Genomic DNA, 22,727 nt, shown 5'->3' on the forward strand with positions numbered 1-22,727 from the left:
CTTTTTTCAATATATCTTTCTTGTGGTCAGAGCCATGTTTTTCTGATCCAGTGCTCCACATCCTCACCGAGGCTTAGGTACATTGTACCTGCAGCCACCACTTGGTCTTCAGAATAATGCTGCCTATAATGAGCTCCCTCTAGTGGAGGCTGCAGGTATCCCCTCGTTCTTCAACGCTGTGTCTTGCAGAGGTTTTGGAGCTGTGTATCAGAAAAAAGACTCCAGCAGCCATAAAGCCATATTCTAAAATGAATCTGCACAGAATTTTTTAACCTTATGATAAGATAGGGATAAACTTTTTAGGGTATAAGGGGCATTTAGTTCCAAAAGTAGGTAGGTTACTCATAGGCTGTAGTTAGATTTTCCTACAGGAAGAAATTGGGCAAACGGTAGGTGGTGGTCTCTTATACTGTCATCTGGTATTCGTCTCCATTTTTTTCTGACAAGTCGTATATGAGAATAGATTTCCTGGACGCAGTGTGAATACAGCCGGTCTTCCTACAGATATAGGGGTAGTATTACATTTCAGGTATATAAAAACCATTGAAACCTTACTTTTAGACATGGGAAAGCAGAAGTATTACTGGTCAAGTTGATTTTTCCCCAAAACTGTTGGGTTTGGCACAGTGTGTTTCTCAGTACAATAGTCCAACCACGGACGCACCACTCTTGGAGGGGTTTTATTGTTTGGGGGTGTCTGAGCATCGTCTATGGAAAGTGTGTAGTATAGTATTCATGAGAACAACTGGAGGAAAATGGCTGCGTGAGAAAGTGAGCAGAAAAGTGGAGAGCGTTTCGCACGGCCCCTGGCACCGATACGAATCCGGCTTCTGTGACCATTATCTGGGGCGATAAAATTTCCATTTTTTGTGTGTGCAAAATCGACAAGCTTTGAAACCTTCACAACCAGCTTGCTGATGTAGAATATATTTTTCATTGTGATGGACAAACCTTTTGGTCCACTAATTGGATGGAGCGGTCATGTGGCTGCACTGATCAGGGAGGCGATGGCCTTCCCATTATCAGTGCAGGATTGGCGGCACCTACTGGAGTGGCGGAGGATTCAATCGGTAAGGGTTACTCTACTATTGTAATATGTTATCTAGCCCATTTACAAAAAAAATACTAGAACAACCCATTTAACTTTTTTATTCATTTATTTTTCACCCCAAAATGCTTTACAAATATTGGTATTGGGGACTTCTATAAAGAGCGATGTACCTTGCCTATATCCTGCCATTCAGGCAGAAATTTGGCCCCTATGTCCCAAATTTACCAGTTTGCTCATACAGTAGAAAAGCAGGCGTGTCTCATATATTAGTGCTCAGTAAGATCTATTGGAAAAATAAGTCAAAAGTTTTGTAAATAGTAAAAAAAACAAAAAACATTTTCGAGTTTTTTGTTGCACTCGGAAAATAAAAAAGGTACATAATGTTTCACTGGGTAGAAAACTGAGTTCCCATTTACCTTCTGGGGCAGTATGTTTTATTCGGCCGGCCCAGGGCCTGGATATTTTTTTTTTTGGTATAGGAGTCGTAAGTGGTTTCCTATGTTTCTAATTTCCACCGTCAGTAAACTTGACGTGAGAACTTGTGATGTCATAATGGCAGACTGGTGATTGAGTGCCCCCTGCAGGGCTGGGACTCAGAAGAATGACCTCTGCCTTTGCCAAAGCCAATTAGGCCATCAATCATGTCATTTATTCGCTTGGCGCTGTTTATCTAACATGTCTTGTCACTGCATGTTTTTTCCTCATTATTGGTTGTTCAGTAATTTGATAGTTTTCCATATCCAAAGGGGGTTTATAACCTTAACCTTGTTGAATCATTAGGACCCAAAATACCTTCTCTTAGGGCCTTAAAGGGTTAAAGTTGCTTCTTGTGATATCGCACCAAACTGCGCCTGTTGTGTCGTTTTTTTCTCTCTCGCTATTGATAAATATGTTTCCTGTGTCTTTTGGGGGACAGTATGTCACTTCAAAGGGTTAATGTTATAAATGACATAGGCAAGTTTTGATCCTCTTTCTATTTTGTTTTTAAAACCCCCTGGCCATGATAATGTCATATTTGGTGGGAAGTTACTTTTTCATATTTGCCATAACCCTTGTCATCAAGTGAAATCCTGTTGTAAAGTAAAATAAAATAAAAAAATAAACTTATATGTGTATCTATGTGCATATCCTTGTGTTACTTTGATGTACAATAACAAATTGTATTGTGAAACCGTGTTAGCCAGAAAAATCGATGTGAATACTTTTCTGCCCAATGATGACAGAAGTATTCTAGGAGTGATACCTTTATTGGCTAACCATAAAATATGTTTGCAAGCTTTCAGAGCACAGTGGCTCCTTCTTCAGGAGTTCTTGTATTCCTGCTAAAGTAACACAAGAAGTAACACAATTTATAACTGGACTTCACTTGATGACGGGGGTATGTGTTACGTATAAATATATTATATGTCTATAGAAATATACGCACACGCACAAATTGAACACTTCACTAATTTTCTAAGTGAAATATATAGGTGCTATTGACATGAAATTCTCCCCAGATGTCGGTAACAACAAATCCAATCCACACAGTCAAAGGGATAAAACCATAGATGTCCGTAACGAAGCTATGTGTGATAATAAGACTTGACACAGGGAGAAATTGTTGAACACGCTTATTGAAATGTAATACTTTGTACAAAAGCCTTTGTTGGTGATGACCGATTCAAGATGCTTCTTGTATGGAGAAACTAGTCACAGGCATTGCTCAGGTGTGATTTTTCTTTCACACAAACACTCTTCATAGAAGGAGCCCACGGAACCTTCTGGATGTGAACTCTGAGCTTCAGTTCCTTCCATACATTTTCTATTGGATTCAGGTTAGGTGATTGGCTCGGCTATTCTAGCAGCTTTATATTCTTTCTCCGAAGCCAGTTGAGTTTCTTTGGCCGTGTGTTTAAGAAAATTGAATTGCTGAAATGTCCAACTTCGTTTCATATTCATCATCCTGGTAGATGGCAACAGATGTTTTTTCAAAAATGTCTCAGTACATTTGTCTATTCATCCTTCCTTAAATGCTATGCAGTTTGCCAGTGCCGTGTCCTGAAAAATAGCCCCACACCATGATGTTCCTGTCTCCAAACCTCACTGTTGGTATGGTGTTTTTGGGGTGATATGTGGTGCCTTTTGGCCTCCAAACATGGTGTGTATTATGGTATTCAAAGAGTTCAATTTTGGTCTAATCTGAACATACTATATTCTCCCAGTATTTCACAGCCTTGTTTAAATGTTAAGCTAATTTAAACACGCTTCAATGATCTTTGTGTTTAACAATGGAGTCTTCCATGGTGAGTGTGCAATACAGGCCATGGAGGTTGCATGCATTTCTTATGGTTTTCTTTGAAACAATTGTACCTGTTGATTCCAGGTCTCTCTGTAGTTCTCCACATGTGGTCCTTGGCTCTTGGACAACTCTAATGATTATTCTTTTCACTCCTCTGTCTGAAATATCAAGGGGAGAACCTGGTCGTGGACGGTTTATGGTGAAATTATGTTCTTTCCACTTTCGAATTATGGTCCCAACAGTACTCACAGAAGAAAAAATAGATAAATATATACTATAATACATGCAGTGGAATGGAAAAGTTTGTGCACCTCTACTGTTATTATGATCAGTTAAACAGATTGAAGATTAAATCATTTCTAAAAGGCCTAAAGATAAAGATGACACATTTCCTTCGTAATTTTTGCAAAAAATATAAATTTTCATCTTCTATATTTTAAAAATTGCAAAAAGGAAAATGGGCCAATGCAAAAGTTTGGGCACTCTGCATAGTTAGTACCTAGTAGCACCCCCTTTTGCAAGTATCACAGCTTGTAAACACTTCTTTTGTAGCCAGACAAGAGTCTTTAAATTCTTAGAAAATTCTTCCAGTTCTGTGAGATTCCTGGGTCGTCTTGCATGCACTGCTATTTTGGGGTCTAGCCACAGATTTCAAATGGTGTTCAGATCAATGGACTGTGAGGGCCATTGTAAAACTGTCAACATTTGCCTTTTGAGGTAGTTAATTTTGGATTTTGTCATGTGTTTAGGATCATTATCCATTTTGTAGAAGCCATCCTCTTTTCAACTTCAGCTTTTTTTTACAGATGTCATGTTTGCATCAAGAATTTGTTGACATTTCATTGAATCTATTCTTTCTTCTACCCGTGAAATATCCCTCGTGCCATTGGCTGCAACACAACCCCATGCTTAATGGTTGGCGAGATGTTCTTTTCCTGAAATTCTGTGCCCTTTTTTCTCCACACATGCCTTTGATCATTGTGGCCAAAAAGTTCTATTTTAACCTCATCGGTCCACAGGACTTGTTTTCAAAATGCATCATGTTTGTTTAGATGTTATTTTGAATACTTCTGACTCTTTGTTTTATTGTTTTATTGTATGGTTCTGGTCATTACATTGTTCTGGTCATTACATTGTACTGTTCACTACAATGAACTGGTCACTACAATGGCAGTTTCCAAATTTCACTCTGCAGCATCCACTGCTGCTTGTTTCTGGAAAACACCCATGGAGTCAAAATCCTCACTAGACCTGTAGATACATTTCCAAAGGGGTAAAATTTCCAAAATGGAGTCACTTGGGGGGGGGGGGGGGGGGGATTCTGCTCTTCTAGCACTTAAGGGCTCTGTATATAGAGTCCACAAGCTATTCTAGGAAAATCTGCTCTCTGTCAGTCCCTCCTGAGTCTCGCCGTATTTCTAAGCAGTAGTGTACAGCCACATATGGAGTATTTCTACATTCGGAAGAAATTGTTGGACAAATTTTGGTGCTATGTTTACTCATTTTCCAGTATTATAAAATCTGGAGCTAACACACAATCTTGGTGGTAAAAATGTAAGTGATTTTTTTTCTTCACTGCCCAATGGTATAAAATTCTGTGACCCATGTGTGGTGTCAATATGATCACTGCACCCCTATATGAATTCATTGAGAGTTGTAGTTTGTAAAATGTGGTTACTTATGGGGGATTCTGCTGTTCTGACACCTCAGGGGCTTTATCAATGTGACGTATCACCCCAAAATCTGAACTCCAATATGGCGCTTCCCTTCTGAGCTTTACACTGTGTCTCAAAAGTAGCTTTTGACCACATATGGGGTTTCTGTGTTCTCAAGAGAATTTACACAACAAATTTTGGGTTCTATTTCCTGTTACCCTTGTGAAAACATAAAAATAACATTTTTGTGGGAATTTTTTTTTTTTTTGACGGCTCTACATTATAAATTTCTGTGACTCACTTGGGGTTTGAGGTGCTCAACACACATCTAAATACATTCCTTGAGGGGTCTAGTTTCCAAAATGGTGTCACTTGGGGGTTTCCACTGTTCAAGCACATCAGGGGCTCTCCAAACGCGACATGGCATATTTCAGCAAATTTTGCTTTTCAAAAAGTCAAATGGCACTGCTTCTGCTGCTTACTCTGTTATAGTGGTAATGTCCCTCAACTCTGTACTAATAACCCCCCATCCTGCTGTATATGGCCTCACTCAGGTATATAGGGCCTCCAATCCAGGTATACATGTTCCCCATCCCCATCCTGGTATACATAGCCACCATCCTGGTATATGTCCCCACCCATTTATAGATGGCCCCCATTATGGTGCACACATACAAAAAAAAAGTTCTTCTTACCTTTCTTCCTCTCCCACACAGCACTGCGTCCTGTGCTGATGCCAGCAGTTGATTTGAGCGTGTAACAGCGCTTGACGTCACTGCCATGCCCCCTAACATGCTGAGGTCAGCTGCTGGAATATTGACTCCTCCCCATGCCTGTGGCTTTGAGTGTGGGGAGCAGTGAATATTCATTGTCTTTAATAGCGGGCACACGTGACCTCCCAGCCACTGCAGGAAGCCGGTGGCTACGGCTAATAGTGTGCCCGCTATTAAAGAGAAGGAATATTCACTGCTCTACACGACCATAGTCCCTCCCACCCTGCAGCGCCAGCTTCAGTACATATAGGTGGGAGGGACTATGGGTGTGGGGAGCAGTGAATATTCATTTTCTTTAATAGCGGGTACAGTGTTAACCGCAGCCGCCGACTCTTTCCTTCTGTGACCCGCTGCTCCGCCGCTGCCGCCCCACCATCCACAGCCAGACTATATGATAAGGTACATCCCGCCTATAAGATGCACCCCCCACTTTAACGTTTTTTGAGTACTTTAGCTTTGTCTAAAATAACGAGTGCTCGCTTACTAGTCCCTACTGCCCCCATTCCAAAGCTTCTCGGTCACCCACTTGTCCCTGAATTTCCTGTTGCATAAGATGGATTTGTGACTTCTGCAGCCAATCACTGTCCGCACTGGTGGCCATCACATTACTGCTACATCTGGTGATTGGATGCAATCAAGGTTACTGGCAAAAGGGTGTCTAATGGCAAATAGTTACAGCTGCCTATACACATGACATAATTATTTCTCCTGACTCCTCCATTGCGCGCACACTGTGCTTGATTGAGCATGCAGCTTTATTTCACATGAGCAGTGGTACAAGCTATTGCCAAACACCTGTGCCAGGAGCTGATCCTACAGGTGGAATAAAGTACTGGGCCTGGTAAATCCAACATTCCTGATCTTTCTTTCCCTGACATTTGCACCCCCCCCATACTGGTTGTTGGTGTCTGGGGCACATACAGTCACAATACCTGGGCATTGTCCAGCTTCCACTCCTGTCAATGGAGATGGCTGAGAACAACATTTGCTACATTGTCACTACCTAATTTACTGTGTTTCCCGTGCTACAAACGTTTAGCATATCCCCTGTTGGATATTGTCATGTAGTTTTCTCCACGTCATTAATTGCTCTATAAGCTAATACTTCCAGGAACTCATTAATTGCTATCATTATGAACAGAGCCTTACTCTAATACTGTATTACTGTAAGAAATTAATTCCTTTCTTAATTACTACAGATGTTCCAGCTTTTTGAATATTTGCGGTAAATTATAAAGGGGGGTACTAACATCCTATGAAGTGATGGCATACTGCTAGGTTACACTATCCCTTTTATAATGCTTTCTTGTAGCAATGTCCATATATTTATTGCCAAAAAGAAAGTATCCCTATAGGGCAAACCCGAGAAAGCCTTTATAGGGGTGATGTCTGTGATGGGTTGTCTTGCTTTGGTTGAATGGAGGTACAGATCTCTGCGCAAGGGAGAATGGAAACTATCTTTAACGTTTAGTCAGGGAAAGCTTCCCTTCTGTTATGCTGATACCCCATTTATGGCTGAATTCAGATGTCTTTGTATCATGGTCCGAGTCCAGTCTGCAATGCACGGACCGGCCACAGATCTCCTTACCTGGTCTTATGTAGGCATATATGAAGCTGGCAAGTTTGGGCCAGGAGGCCCATGGCCAGTCCGTACTTGGACCATGAGATGTGGATGTGTGAATTTGGCTAAAGGAAGGAGGGATAAGAAAAAAAGAAAAGAACAATTGATAGAAAATTCTAAATGTGATATCCCGGGACCAGAATCCTGGTCAGAATCCTGACATTAAAGTGGCCATCTTGTCCTGGCCTAATCAATCCATAAGACTTTTACTTGTCTCTGTGATTTACCTTTTATGATTCAGTTGTAACAAATGTGTATTTATTTGTATCTTTTTTTTTTTTTTTATGTAGGGTCAACATGTTTCTTCTATGCCAGTCTCAAAATTGGAGGAAACTTTGTATCGATATCAACCTGTTTACATAGAAATGTACGGCCCATCAGTTCCCGAAATAGAAGTGCTGAGTAGAATGGGGTAAGTGTATTTTTCTGTTAGTACACGTGCTGACAACTTGGAATCATTCACGGACATAAGCCGTCTATAGGAAGCCAAGTGTCAAATATATACATGGTTAATTGGCGAACATCTGGTTCAGTAAACAATGTGCCGACCATGGGACGTGTAGAATTTTGCTGTGACGTTAGTGAATCTTTTAGAGCTTTGAAACTCAGCCTTACACTATGTAAAATAAGCTCTAAACATTTTAACACATTCTGTGGTTTCTACTAGCAATCATTTCAGAGGCAGCTCAGAAAAGCTAAGCCTCGCTTGTAATTAAGGCACAGTCCACTCTAAAGTGAAAAAAAAAGGAAAAAAAATATCTAAAAGCCGTAATCCGCCATGTTGTTCTTGTTGATGGAGTCTTTAAAAAACACTGTTTTGATCATTAAAGCACGCCTCGCTTCCTTTTACCACGCTTCATAGTGGTTTCCTTGCATGATGACAAATTGTCCATAGTGACTGCGCCTCGGATAAGTCCAGACATTACATTGCTGCAGTGGTGGCGACACTGGACTCAACACCACGGCTGTGGCATGAGATTGGCCTTTGCAGTTACTTGGGATGTCATACGTAAGGAACACGTAGGGAGGAGAGATATAGGAAATTGGAAGTTGTTGACTAGATAAGAAATGGTTAAGGTAGTTACCGTATTTATCCGATTATAAGATGCTCCGGATTATAAGACGCACCCCAAATTTTCATGAGAAAAATAGGGAAAAAAACTTTAATAAATAAAATGGTGGTGCTTCTTATAATACATGCTTCTTATTGCTTACCGGGGGTGGTGGCTGCGGTGAAGCGAGGTCCCAGGGTCGCTGCTGGAGGAGGCAAGAGTGATGTGTTGCCGCAGGCTGGGATGAAGGGGGTGTTCCTATGTGTGGCACGCTGCTGCGCTGTGTCCCGGTGGTGGTGCTGCGCTGTGTCCCAGTGGCGGTGCCAACATTTTGTGAAAGTCCTGGGCGGCGGTGGACTCTGGGAAAATGGCCGCTGGGAGGCGGCGCATGCGCAGATGCCACTGTGGACACAGCACCGCCACCGGGACACCCTCAGCGGCACGTCGATAAGGTATATCTGCATTATAAATTTGGGGGAAAAAGTGTGTCTTGTAATCTGAAAAATATGGTAATTTTTTTTCTTTGAGGCCTCCTCCAAAACTCTTTAAGCCCCTTTCAATGTTTTTCTACCACCAACTTACCTGTCTTCTAACGTGCAAAAGATGAGACCCTAATGGCAGTAATTTCATGACTTGTTTGTGCTGGTGCTGTCAATCAGTTGTACATCTTCTTTTGTTTTTCTTCTTTTTTTTTCATATCTGCCTTTGAGGTGGGCACCAAGTGGTCAACTGCAATTTGGTGTCCAACAGTCTTAAAATTCTTCTAAATGCTTGCTGTCATTTCAGTAAACTTTCCATAAATCAGTAGTACAAACAAATATAATAAACTTATTTATTCTCGAATAAATATTATTTTTCCATTTATTTGAGTTGTCTCTTATACCCTGCCATCTTCTACCTGAACTTCTCATTCACTTTCAAAAACTCAGGTATCAGGTTACATGCTCCCCATAGATGTCTACTAACAGAGAAAGGCAGTAACAGCATGCTGAGGAAAAATCTAATAGATTAGGGATTGACAAAAAGCGCATATAGGGCATTAACCATTTTATTTTGCGCTCACCTTGTGATGCTGTGAAACAGCAATTGAATAGCCTTCGATAATAATATGCCAGGATAGACCAACGTTGATATGTATCAAAGGGAGAAATGCGGTTGTACTGTGCTGATGGTAAGGAATTGACAGGATTCAAATGAATAGATTGTAGTGTATTTCCATACATGCATGCATTAGACCTGGTCTTCACCCGTCTCTGCTCTCCATCTAATTTCACCACCTCCCCTCTCCCTCTATCCGACCACCATCTGCTCACTTTCTCATCCCTGTCGTCCTCAATGGTCACCCATGTCCAGCAACATGCGCACCCCCGCAGAAACCTCGCACACCTAGACACCCACACACTCTCTGACTCTATCCTACCACTGGCATCCATATCCAAACTCCATGACACATCTACTGCTTTCTACAATGCCACTCTCGCATCAGCTATTGGAATGGTTGCCCCTCTCGTTCATGGCAGAGTGCGACGTATCAATAGACAATCCTGGCACAATAACACCACTAAAAAGCTCTGGCAAGTGTCCAGGGTTGCAGAGAGGCTCGCAAGACGACTTCACTTCTTTCAAACCGGCAATACTCGCTTTCAAATCTGCTCTCACCTCTGCTAAACAGGCCTACTTCACAACCCTCGTATCTTCCCTATCCTACAACCCCAAACAGTTATTCAAAACCTTTAACTCCCTCCTCCGCCCCCCACTGCCCCCTCCAACCTCCCTCATCTCTGCTGAGGACATTGCCACACACTTTAAAAATAAGATCGACCAAACAAGGCAAGTCTTCATTGTTCAACCACCACAACCCTTTGGTATACCAGACCAATGCCCAGACCCCATAACCTCCATATCCAATAACACTGAAGGGGAGCTTAATTGTCTCCTCTCCAATTTGCACCCCACCACCTGTGCACTTGACCCGATCCCATCCCACCTCCTTCCCAACCTCACCACCACTCTTATCCCATCCCTAACCCACCTTTTCAACCTATCACTAACCCCTGGCACCTTCCCTTCTTCTTTCAAATATGCCACAGTCACGCCTATCCTTAAAGAGCCAACCCCTGATCCAACTGCCATGTCCAGCTATCGCCCAATATCGCTGCTCCCTTTCGCTTCAAAACTCCTTGAGCAGCATGTCCATGCTCAACTTTCCTCCCACCTCTCATCTAACTCTCTCCTTGACGACCTCCAATCTGGCTTCCACCCCCACCACTCCACCGAAACTGCCCTGACAAAAATTGCTAATGACTTATTCACAGCCATAGCTAACACAGTTCTCCTTCCTCCTCCTTCTCGACCTGTCCTCTGCCTTTGACACAGTCGACCACTGCCTACTACTACAGATTCTTTCTTCCCTTGGCATCAAAGACCTTGCCCTGTCCTGGATTGCCTCATACTTTTCTGACCGCACATTTAGCATTTCCCACTCCAACACTACCTCCTCATCCCGCCCACTCTGTTGGAGTCCTCCAAGGCTCTGTTCTACGACCCCTACTCTTCTCAATCTATACACTTGGCCTGGGACAACTCATAAAGTCTCATGGATTCCAGTACCACCTTTATGCTGATGACACTCAGATCTACCTCTCTGGCCCAGACGTCACCTCTCTGCTGTCCAGAATCCTAGAGTGTCTATCAGCCATATCCTCCTTCACTCGCTTTCTCAAACTCATCATCTATCTTCCTTCTCATAGATCTTACCTGACCTATCTTTCGCAATTAACAACATTACACTCTCCCCCGTACCGGAAGTCCGCTGCCTCGAAGTAACCATTGACTCTGCCCTGTCATTTAAATCTGCCCATCCAAGCTCTTTCCACCTTCTGTTGCATCCAGCTCAAAAATATCTCCAGAATCCATCCTTTCCTCAACCGTCAATCTACTAAAATGCTTGTGCATGCCCTCATCTCCCACCTTAACTACTGCAACATCCTTTTCTGTGGCCTCCCTGCTAACACCCTTGCACCTTCTCCAGTCCATTGTTATCTCTCCTCGATACTCCTCCGCTTCCCCTCTCTGCAAATCTCTTCACTGGCTCCCATTCCCTCAGCGTCTCCAGTTCAAATTACTAATACTTTTGTTTTTTCTTTTCAATGGTCTTTTTATTGAATGTATAATAGGTACAGAAACAAGAAAAACAGAATTAAATGCAACAGATTATCTTTACTTTACAAGCAGCAAATATCCCACCCTGTTTTAATTCAAGCACAACAGCACAGGGTTGTACTATAGGATAGAATATTAAACAGTGTGTTCAAATTACTAATACTGACCTACAAACCCATCCATAACCTGTCTCCTCCATATATCTCTGAACTAATCTCCCAATATCTTCTCTCATGCAATCTCCGGTCCTCCTAAGACCTCCTTCTCCCCTCCACACTTATCCGCTCCTCACCCAACCGCCTCCAAGACTTCTCCATAATATTCCCCATCCTCTGGAATTCTTTGCCTTCAGACGGAACCTGAAAACCCACCTCTTCAGGAAAGCCTACAGCCTGCACTGAGCCCGCTGCCTCCTCACCACTACCGGAGATACCGCCTCACCAACACCGGAGCTGCTGCAACCCTCAACCTATTGTCTCCTTCCCCACCATCCTGTAGAATGTAAGCCCGCAAGGGCAGGGTCCTCGCCCCTCTGTATCAGTCTGTCATTGTTAGTTTGCTTACTGTAAGTGATATCTGTAGTTTGTATGTAACCTCTTCTCATGTACAGCACCATGGAATCACTGGTTCTATAGAAATAAATAATAAATTCCAACATGTTTCTAGGTCAAACAGACCTTTGAATATAGTGATTCCCATGAGGAAGAGGTCCATTCAACCTAGAAATATGTTAGGAATAACCTACAATCTATTTCTATTCTTCTGAATCCTGTGAATTATTATCCAGCAGCACAACACACCCGCATTTCTCCCTTTGGTACATACTGAGGGATGCAGAGACACTTGTACAGGTGGGCTGTTTTCCTGCAAGTTTTCTATTTCATTCCAGTGCTGGCTTCACATCTACCCTGCTCAATACTGTTGTATGTATAGTTATGGGATGCAGATCTTGAACAGATTTACTGCATCACTCCATTTACTTCAGTGAAGCTCTAATATAAGAGGCGGCTCAGTGTGAACAGGGATTATATGTTGAGGTTTCCAGATATCAGAAAACTAGCTTGGTCGACTGCTATCTCTCCTGGCCCACACTCTGTTTGACTGGATGTACATGTGCTTCCAATGGGGAGAGTGGAATAAAATGCTTCTAGACAGAGGCTAATCTCCCACATACAGTAGAATTGTAATCTAACATGCCCCATCTGGGTACACTAATCGGTCATGGTACACAATGAAAGCACCAGATGGGCAATGTTGTTACTCTACAAGTGTAGAGCATAGCTAGGTTTATTCAGTGCATTTATCAGGGGTTGTCTTTCTAGAAATATGTAATGTTACAGGTCTATGTGTACGTGATGGTGTTTAGCCATGCCGAGGGTGCACTGAGCCCCATAATTTGCATTAAATGTAAAAGAGGAAAATAATTGTACCTGTTAGATCTGAAGTATTATCTGACATGAAAAATAGTAGTGAGTAATAGAAAACCCCATTACATGGAAAATCAAGGCTTTTATTTCCATCTCATACATAAGTCATATCCATAGGAGATTTATATTGTAGGTATATGGTGGTCCTGTGCGAAAGATTGGGTGTACAAAAAGGTTGGATGCACGCCATTAGACTAAAACTATTAACATATTTGAAGTGCCAAATATCTCAATATTTCTATATCTACAGGATATTACATAAATGCGGATCCCACTGACTGACCTGCAGCTATTCCGAGAACCGGTCAGTGGAGAGGTGGTTGGAATTTCCATGCAAATTAATGAGATTCAGACCACCTCTCCATTGGCAGTAGTGGGCAATCGGGCTCCGTTCTCACAATAAACGTGGGTGCCATGTGCTGTGGATATGCCATAAATGTACAAGATGGAAATAACCCCTTTCAACAGATCTGACACTATCACTAGTGGACACAATGTACAATAAAAAGATCTTTGAGTCCATGGCTTCAAAAATTACCAGACTCATACCTCGTTGTTACCATCAGTTTCTTCTGAATGGTTTTCAACTTTTCTAAAAACTATATCCACTCTGATCAAAGTAACATTTTTGAGAAACCAGCTAGAAGATGTTTTATGATGCTAATGATGTTGGAAAAGGTTACAAAACCATGTCTCAAAAGTGTGGCCTCCATCAGTCCATTGTCAGCCAAATAGCTTCCAGATGTCATGTTTTACCCACGAGATTGCTTTATGCTTAAAGGGAACCTGTCACCCCCCCCCCCCCCAGGCGTTTAAAACTAAAAGAGCCACCTTGTGCAGCAGTAATGCTGCATTCTGACAAGGTGGCTCTTTTAGTTATTGGTGCTGTAAATGCAGAAATAATCCGTTTTGTAATTTGTCCGAAATACCGGTCTTCAGTCCTGGAGGCAGGCCTTTCCCCCCCCCCCCCTGCTGCAGACGCCTCACGACCGTCACTCAAGTCGTCTTGGCGCCGGGCGCCGCCTCCTCAGCGCTGTTTGTTTTGAAATCTGCCGACACCTGCGCTCTTTTGTCATGCCTGGGGCAGGCGCAGATGCAATGGGAAAACAGTTACATATCAGATTTATGTTTGGGATTTGCCAAAACATATAGAAAATCCAAATATTTGCAGTTGTAATTAAAGTGGTCTTCTCAGCACCTCGGCAGAGGACCAACCATTGTGGCACCTAAGTCTAGACAGTGCGTATATGTATGAAAAATTTTTAAAGAGAAAAGTACATTAATTTTGTCCCCCTTATCCTTTATGTCTAAGGCACATAAGCCTACATCCAGTATGGGTATGGTTTTTAACCTGTTCTATCTGACTTTGTGATGGACCTGCGATCTAACCATTTCCATCTGTCTTCAGATGGTTGACCTTTTGATACCTGATCAATCCCTGAGTGAAGTCTTTACATATTTGCAGTGCTCACTGTTGGATTTGCTAAGCCGCTACACACCAGATGTTAGGTGGTTATTGAACCCTTATTTTAAACATTTTAATGTGGATTATAGACAAAACATTCAAGAAGAGTAATTCAATCACCAGCTCGTACGGACCAGAGGAGGAAGCTCCAATAGTCTCCATGCTGTATAATGATGAGTTCCCCTGAGCAAAGGTCCTTGAAGGTCAATTAGTCTCTTTACAATACATCACATTAGACTGAAACTAAAGATGCAGAAAGCAACTTGCAGATTCCTAAATATAAAAAATATGTAGACTGTTGCTAAAATGGCAATTGATTTCTTGGAAGTCTTGACACTGTGACCACTTTCAGAAGAATAACAGTTCTTTGACAACCCCACATATCCCAAGCAAAATGGTTAAAGGTGGCCAAGAAAGAGATATGGAGGAGAAAGCAAGCTGGGCAGGCACTCTACATAAAAATCTGGGAATTTTAGGGAAACATCTGAGTGACAGCGCTGTATATCATAAGAGTATATAACTAGAAAATTTCCCCTGGCCACTTGTTTTTTTACTCTGCGATTCATGCACTTGGGTTCATCTATAGAACTGGAGTTTGATTTGACCGTCTCTGTAGACTTCTTCGGTGACGGACTTGCTGTTTACTTCTGCATACACTTGGCTGCTTAATGAGTCTTTGGAAGAATGATCATACCTCTGTTTTCTTTTTGTATGACCATCAAATGTTCTCTGCGGCATTCTCATTCTCAGAAGAATTCCTCACGTTGTTTTATGTTGGTCTGGGAAAGTGCTTGACTACAATGTTCTTGGCTTTGCTTGTTGTAGGCCTTTTATACATATTCTGTATTTCAGTCTTTAAGAGCGTCAATGACTTTAGCAGAAGACTTGCATCCAAGCTGACGGTTATACGATACTGCGTAGGATGTATTAAGATCCTGCTGCTATTTAATTTAATATATATTCCGATATGAGGAGCCGAGTTTGGAGATGTTTTCTGCTGGTCTATTTGTTCTCTTTCAATGGTTTAACAATGAGTGGTTTTATTTAGGAGTCAGTCCTGGTAGTTTGATAGCAAGTTTATTGCCCCAGCATGCTAGTGAGACGTTAGGACCAGTACTGAACATAAGTGAATAAGGGTTGTACGTGTGCTCTATTGGGGCATATTGGTTAGTCGCTGATTAGAGGATTAGATGTCTTCTAGGTTGTGTGCATGTAGACTTGGTTACCGCATTTCAAAAGTGATGACAACTCTCTGCGAAGGTAGAAGGTATGTTAAAAAACTGTATACTTAAATGGCTTGAGCTCCATTTTTCTATTATGCAGCTTTAAATCCTGTGCAAGGGCACATATCTAAAAAGGTAGCATTTGAGCCGCCTACAGCCACCACTGTACAGGGCTTAATGCTTTTTTTTTTTTTTTTTATTTTTTTTAAGGACCTTTCTTTTTGTTTGTTTTTTTTGTGAATTTATTTTTTATTCACCAAACTTTATTTTAAAATAGTGTCAATAAATAGACACCATAAAACTACTCTTGCACCATCAATCTGGTGGTCTACACCAGTCCTGCAGTGATGATGTCTGATGCACCATTGATGTGATCACTGTGTTCTATCTCTTGCTACATGTTATTGTACTGCCAGTGATAAATTCAACTTAATTGTGAGTCTATACACTGATTAGCTGCAGAGTTATAAAACTACCCTGACTGACTAGATTTTTTTCAGCTACTAATATTTGGCAGGTTGAAACCTGTCACAAGCAGGAGGCAGGGTAGACAGACTGAGGCTGCATGACATGAACACTTTGCAGTCTGAGCCAGATAAAAGCAGTTCTATAGTTCTATATCATTTGTATAAAGCTGGCCAGAAATATTATATTAATGTCAGGCAAGCCTGACAATTTTGGCAGGACCTACTAACTATCTAATGTGTATAAGGTCCTCCCAACATTTCCTGGTGACAGAAGGAAAAAGGACTGGGCAGTCTGATTTCAACATGTCAAATTTTTTTGTCCTCAGGGGAGCTTAGGGGAAATAATCCACCACTAGAGGTGTCTAGTAGTGGTTTACTTACACTGCATTAGCTCTGAAAATCCAGAAGAATAATTGGAAATGCAGGCTACATTACAGGAATCAAATGAGGGGAAGTAGCCAAGATGGCAGATGACTCCTAAACGGGACATCAAATAAAAGGCGTAATCACAAGCGTCTCTACTACAATATGAGAATGGGTCTGTTTGTTGAGACCCCCACCGATCATCAAAATGATATAAATGGTGCTGCGGTGCACATGTGTATAGATGCCCCAGCCATAGGACTGTCCAAGATAGCTCTTTACTGGGTTATCTGAGGCTGGCCCATCAAAAATTAATTTAGTGGTAACGGACATGTTCAGCTGTCTCTCCATTGAAATGAGAGGAGCAGGGCACATCTGGTCGGTAACACATCTTGTGGAGTGACCCTTTAATAGTCTATACAGGATCTACATCATTAGTAAACATTTGAGGTTGGAAAATGGAGCTAGAATATTACAAAAGTCACTGGCAAAACAATTTGGACTAAAAACCAAGTAGTGGAATTATACAGCCATCCATCTGCTGATTTTGCAGTTGGATATGATTGCTATAAATGCTGAGAACATCTGTTCCAAGCGAATGATTTTATCTATTACATAGTGGTTAAATAAAATACCAAAGCGCATCTCTGCCCTTCTCTGCCCTGCCACCGGCGAGTCAGGCGCCTTTCCTGCCCCATATTATCTGTGCAGATCCTAGTTCGCGGCTGCACACGTAGTTCTTTAAGTATAGTAGACTGGTTGTAAAACTCAATTTTTCTTCCAACCAGAAATGACAAAATGTGATGAAGAAAAGCCAACACCAACTTTTCCGAGCCGCCAGCAAACTATTCCGCACCCACTGACACAGTAACAGTAATATCGTGGAGCTGTCCCTTGTTGGACAGGGGTTTGTGCAGAATCTGTCTATGCTATTAGACACTGGAAATTAAAGGTAGACCGCTTATAAAGCGGAGACATATTTTTTCTTTCTCCGCCCATCTGGGGGTACTAATGTGGGCTCTGTAACAGCGAAGGGTCCCAGGAGTGCGATAAATGCACAGAATATGGAAAATGTTGAAAGAAGCCTAGAGGAAGTCTGCTTGCATGGTGTAGTTAGTTATATTAAATCTTGGCTGCTGCGAGAGCACACCACTAAATTAACCTCAAAAGCTGGCCATGACGGCAAAATACCCATAGTAATTGTTTTTGTTGGCTTTTACCTTCAATATTAACTCATCGATCTTTACATGAACCTCTGCGCTTGGAATGCTCGTCTGGCCGAGTTATTTTTTTTTTCCCTAATTTTTTTCTTCAAACTTTTTTTTTTATGCAATCATGGAAAAATATGTTTCTGCTCGGAGCAGTTGTCAAACAAGTTTCTTTCATCGACAATCAGACGTAAGGCAGCTGAATGGAGCTGTTTAGTCTGGAAGGCATGCCCAGGAGATTACATTCACTGTAGGAAATGTAATTATACAGAATACTCTTTTTGGAGGGTGGGATTTAAAATTTTGTAAATCCCAGTGTTTACCCATATGAAAAAATATTGTATACGGGACATTAATCTAAAAAACAAATTAGAAAGGTTTTTTTAATGTAGTATTATTATTATTATTATTATTATTATTATTATATTTTTTATAGAATACATTAAGCTAAAAAAACAAACAAATGGGAGTGTTTTTTTTTTTATTTTTATACAGGACATTAAACTAATGAACAAATGGGAAAGTATTTTTTATTTTATTTTTATACAGGACATTGAGCTAAAAAACAAATGGGAAAGGTTTTTTTTAATATTTTTATTTTTTCATTTTTTCTTAATGTAGTGGATGGTTAAATACTTTGTGAAATAGTGAAAAAAAAAAAAAAAAACCTTGGAAATATTTACTCTCCATACATGAAGTATTGTCTTTCATGATGTATACGTCTTTCCTGTATTCATGTGGATTCTTTTACTCCAAGTAATTACGTCTCGGGGGACCGCCACATTTTTATGCTTGGGTAAAAAAAAAAATGCTGCTTTCATCAATTCTGATTTTTCTTTTCTACAAGCTAATTTTAACCTGGGAGGAATAATACATCCGATCACTGGATTTAGTTTCTGACACTTATAACATATGTGTTTTTAATGCTTTTTTATTATCTGCGATGTTCACCATTATGAGTTTATTGTCTTAAATTAGCAGTATAACATTTATACATAAATTATTTTATTGCTCAGCCTCAACGGGAAATACACACTCACTTCTTCTCTCAGAACATAGTAGGGACAAGGAGATTTAAAGGGAACGTCCTATGAGTTCTGCCTAATGCAGGGTATGCTCTACTATGATATATAATATGACTTCTATACTTGTGCTGTATGAATTTCCATCAGCTCCAGCACTAGACATAATGCAGTCTATCTGTTCCTTTAAGGCTATGGTTACTTGGAAATGTATAGTAGCGCAATAGCCCACAGAAATCAGTGGAGCCATGCTGAAAATGCTGCTCAATACAACAATGGAATCCTCAGGACTTGATGTATTGTCATAGTAGGTGCTGCCTTGATCAATAGGGGTGTCTGTCTAAATCACATGCTAATAAGTTAATTCTATTGTCTCGGTTATCGCCTGGTTTATGCTGCCCAATCTGAGACCTCTGGAGTCCTCTGTATTTGTGAGACACCGTATGTTGCCCACGTCCTCTTTTGCGGTGGTGATTACCCTATATACTCGAGTATAAGCAAACCCGAGTATAAACCGAGGCACCTAATTTTGCCATGGAAAACTGAGTAAGCTTATTGACTCGAGTAAAAGTCTGGTATGTATTGTCCCCTCATTCCTGTCCTGCTGTGCGTGGTTCCCCCCATCCTATCTTGCTCTGTGTGGCTCCCCCTGTTGTATGCATGGCTCCCCCGGTCCCCTCATTGTATACATGGCTCCCCCCGTCCCATCTTGTATGTATGGCTCGGCTCCCCCCGTCCCATCCTTTTATACATGGGTCCCCCTGTCCCATCTTGTAGGCATGGCTCCCCCTGTCCCATCTTGTATGCATGGCTCCCCCTGTCCCATCTTAAATGCATGACTGGGCTCCCACGTCCTCCCCGTCATACTCGCTTCCTCGCACCGTCGCTGAACGTCCCTGCATCTCTGTTGTCCCAGTGCGGCAGCTTCTTCCTGTGCTGAGCGGTCACATGGTACTGCTCATTAAGGTCATGAATATGCGCTCTACGCCTATGGGAGTGGAGTCCCGTGCATATTCATTACCTTAATGAATGGTACCACCTGACCGCTGAGCACAGGAACAGGAAAGAGCTGCCAGGACGGAGATGCAGCGACGGAGGGTGAGTATTGATATAATAGGTGCTGAAAATCTCGGCTTTTACACGAGAATATAGGGTAACTGCTTTCTTTATATGCATTGTTTTTTTCCAATATATTTGACTTTTTATACAGTACTGTGCAAAAGTTGTAGACAGGTGTAGAAAAAATGCTGCAAAGTAAGAAGCTTTCATAAATGGTGTTAAGATTTTTTTTTTATAATCCGCTAACAAAATGAAAGAACAAACGAAAGATCTAAATCCCATCAATATTTGGTGTGATCAGCGTTTGCCTTTAAAACGCCAACACTTCTTCTAGGTACTTGAACTTTCACACTGTTTTTGAGGAAATCGGCTGGGAGATGGTTCCAAACATCTTGGAGAACTAACCACTGATCTTTTGTAAGCCTGTGCAAATCCTTGTGACTGATCATGTTGAGAATTACAGACAGATGCATATCCATCATGCAGTGCCATCAGGGAGGCATCTGATTGTCTCTAAATTCATTCTGTAGCTGGACAACGACCCTAAATATGCAGCCAATTTCATAAAGGACAAGGAGTCCGTTAAGTAGTGATTCAGCCCTCACAGAGCCCTGATCTCCGCATCATCCAGTCTGTCTGGCATTACTTGGAGACACAGAAGGATTTGCACAAGTGACATCCACAGAAGATCTGGGGTTAGTTCTCCTAGATGTTTGGAACAACCTCCCTACTAAAATGCTGTACAAGTACCTAGAAGAACACATTAACTTTGTAGTTTATTTTTTATCATTTAACAAAATATAAACACTACTTCTGAAAGCTTTGTGACTTTGCAGCATGTCTCCACACTTGCATAAAACCTTTGCACATCACTTGTACATATGCTGAAATATTGCAGTTTTCGCATTGGCTACTAGAACATGAAAGGTGAGGAATCTCCTCTTTCCTAGAGCTCACTTTTCAGACTGGGTCAGGGTCTGCAGAAGCCAGAGACATTAATAACGCTGACACTATACACACAAGGTTCTGTATGCTGCACCTCCACCACTCCCTGGTCTATAGGGGCCACATTTATACCATCTCTTCCCAAAGAGTATATTTGTCTTCTGACACTTGTCACACTCTGCTATACTGTCAGTGGGAAATGTCTGCCTCCAGTATGATGGCTGCCCCAGGAAAGCTTCCAAGCCTTCTCCAAACTTGTTTATGTCTTGAAATTAGTATAAAATATGTGATACATTTTCTTTTCATCTTGTATTTAACTTTTGGCCGTTTTAGGATTTTATCAACCTGAAAAACGAATGTTAGCCATGGAAATGAAGTGACATTCTAGACCTGTATTATGTGGCCTTGACACATGAATCATTTCCTATGAATTGCATTTAATAAAGCTGAAATTAAAAAAAAATCTGACGTGTGGCTCGGTCTTAACAAATCACCAAAAGATGTTAAAGGATTTTCTCATCAAACACATGAGCCGTTAATGAAACAAGGTTTAGTAGATGACAAACATGTTTTATTCACCTCATAAGAACCTCCAATATTCCTCCTCATCCTATGTGTTTATAGCACCCGAAATAAAAGCGGTGAAATATTGTTTGGAAAGAATGCCGATATGAAAGCATTCTTCATTTCACTCCTGCGAAGAAACCCTGGCCTTTCTTCAGACTAAAATTCAACCCTTATTATTCTTTGGATACAAGCGGCTTTAAATGCAACCACATATATTGCCGTCCTTAGGATGGAGGTAGGGAGGAAGCATGGTTTTCATTTGGTACAATTTCCTGCGGTTTGTGCTTCTAAACAAGATTCATATTTACACCAGCGAAAGTCGGCACAAAATCACTGCGCGATCCATTTTATAGTCGCGGAGGAACGGCTCATAACTCAAAGTATTGAAGGCAGCGTTCGGATTCGTCACTTTCTGTATTGAGTGGTCCACAGAAGTGATGAAGACTGCGAAATAAAGATCCTGATCCATAAACACATCATACAAACAGCAGAGATGTGCAAAGATAAAAAAAAAAAAATAGTAAATCCGCCATAGGGGTTTGACCATCCTCATTACTTCTTGTTTTGTTGTTTGTTTTGGTTCCTTCCCTTGAATTAAATAATTATTGTACTTTTTTTTTTTTTTTCCAACCAGATTGGTTACAAATTTATCTGATAGTTCATTTTGATTTCAGTTGATACTTAACTATATAACATAACTGATAATTAACCCTGGCCAGGAAGGGTCTGGTAGTGGTCTACCCAGAGTTAGGGATTTGCTGGTTGATTGGACCAGTCATGGAAGCTGTTGAACTGGAATATAGAAAAAATGGCAAGACAGATTTGAACTTTCTTCAATTCTTAATTTCTAAAAATTCAATTTTAATTTCCAATATAGAACACTATTCTCGAATATTATAATGTAATAAACAATTTCCAGTTACCATATTCACTACAGTGGACTCAGGTCAGTAGATTCGGTTTAGACGGTCCTCTTCACTCTAACAAGCAGGCACATGGGCAGAGACATCGTTCAGACACTGAGGGTCTGCGCCTGTCGTGGACGTTTCAGAGGATCCTCTCCTTCCTCAAGCACACAGGTGATCATATTTGACAAGTCATGGTAACTGTTGAACGTGGAATATGGAAACTAACCCTTTTTGGACTCTCCAGTTTTGTGTCTTTACACTTTATCATTTTTTCTCACCTTCTTCCGAGAGACATAGTTGGGCTTGCTTTTGGCAGGACAAGCTGTATTTTGAATGACACAATTCATTCTACTGTATCATGTGCTGTAAAATTAAATAAAAATTCCAAGTGAGGTCAAATTGTGAAGAAGAAAAAAAAGCAAAGAAACTGCAATTTTACCATTGTTTATCAGGTTTTGTCTTTGTAAATTTCATGGCG

At 41.2% G+C, this 22,727-nt stretch overlaps 1 protein-coding gene across 1 annotated transcript in view; it reads left to right on the forward strand.

Annotated features, from left to right (window-relative positions):
- Window positions 1-22,727, forward strand: part of MNAT1 (MNAT1 component of CDK activating kinase) — a 191,750-nt gene that overhangs the window by 119,583 nt on the left and 49,440 nt on the right. The window contains exon 7 of the mRNA XM_069733634.1: window positions 7,672-7,793. Within this exon, the coding sequence (XP_069589735.1) occupies window positions 7,672-7,793 (122 nt within the window). The remainder of the gene's footprint in view (window positions 1-7,671; window positions 7,794-22,727) is intronic.

This window comes from Ranitomeya imitator, chromosome 1, assembly GCF_032444005.1.
Source record: "Ranitomeya imitator isolate aRanImi1 chromosome 1, aRanImi1.pri, whole genome shotgun sequence".
In the NCBI taxonomy this organism is placed as follows: domain Eukaryota; kingdom Metazoa; phylum Chordata; class Amphibia; order Anura; family Dendrobatidae; genus Ranitomeya; species Ranitomeya imitator.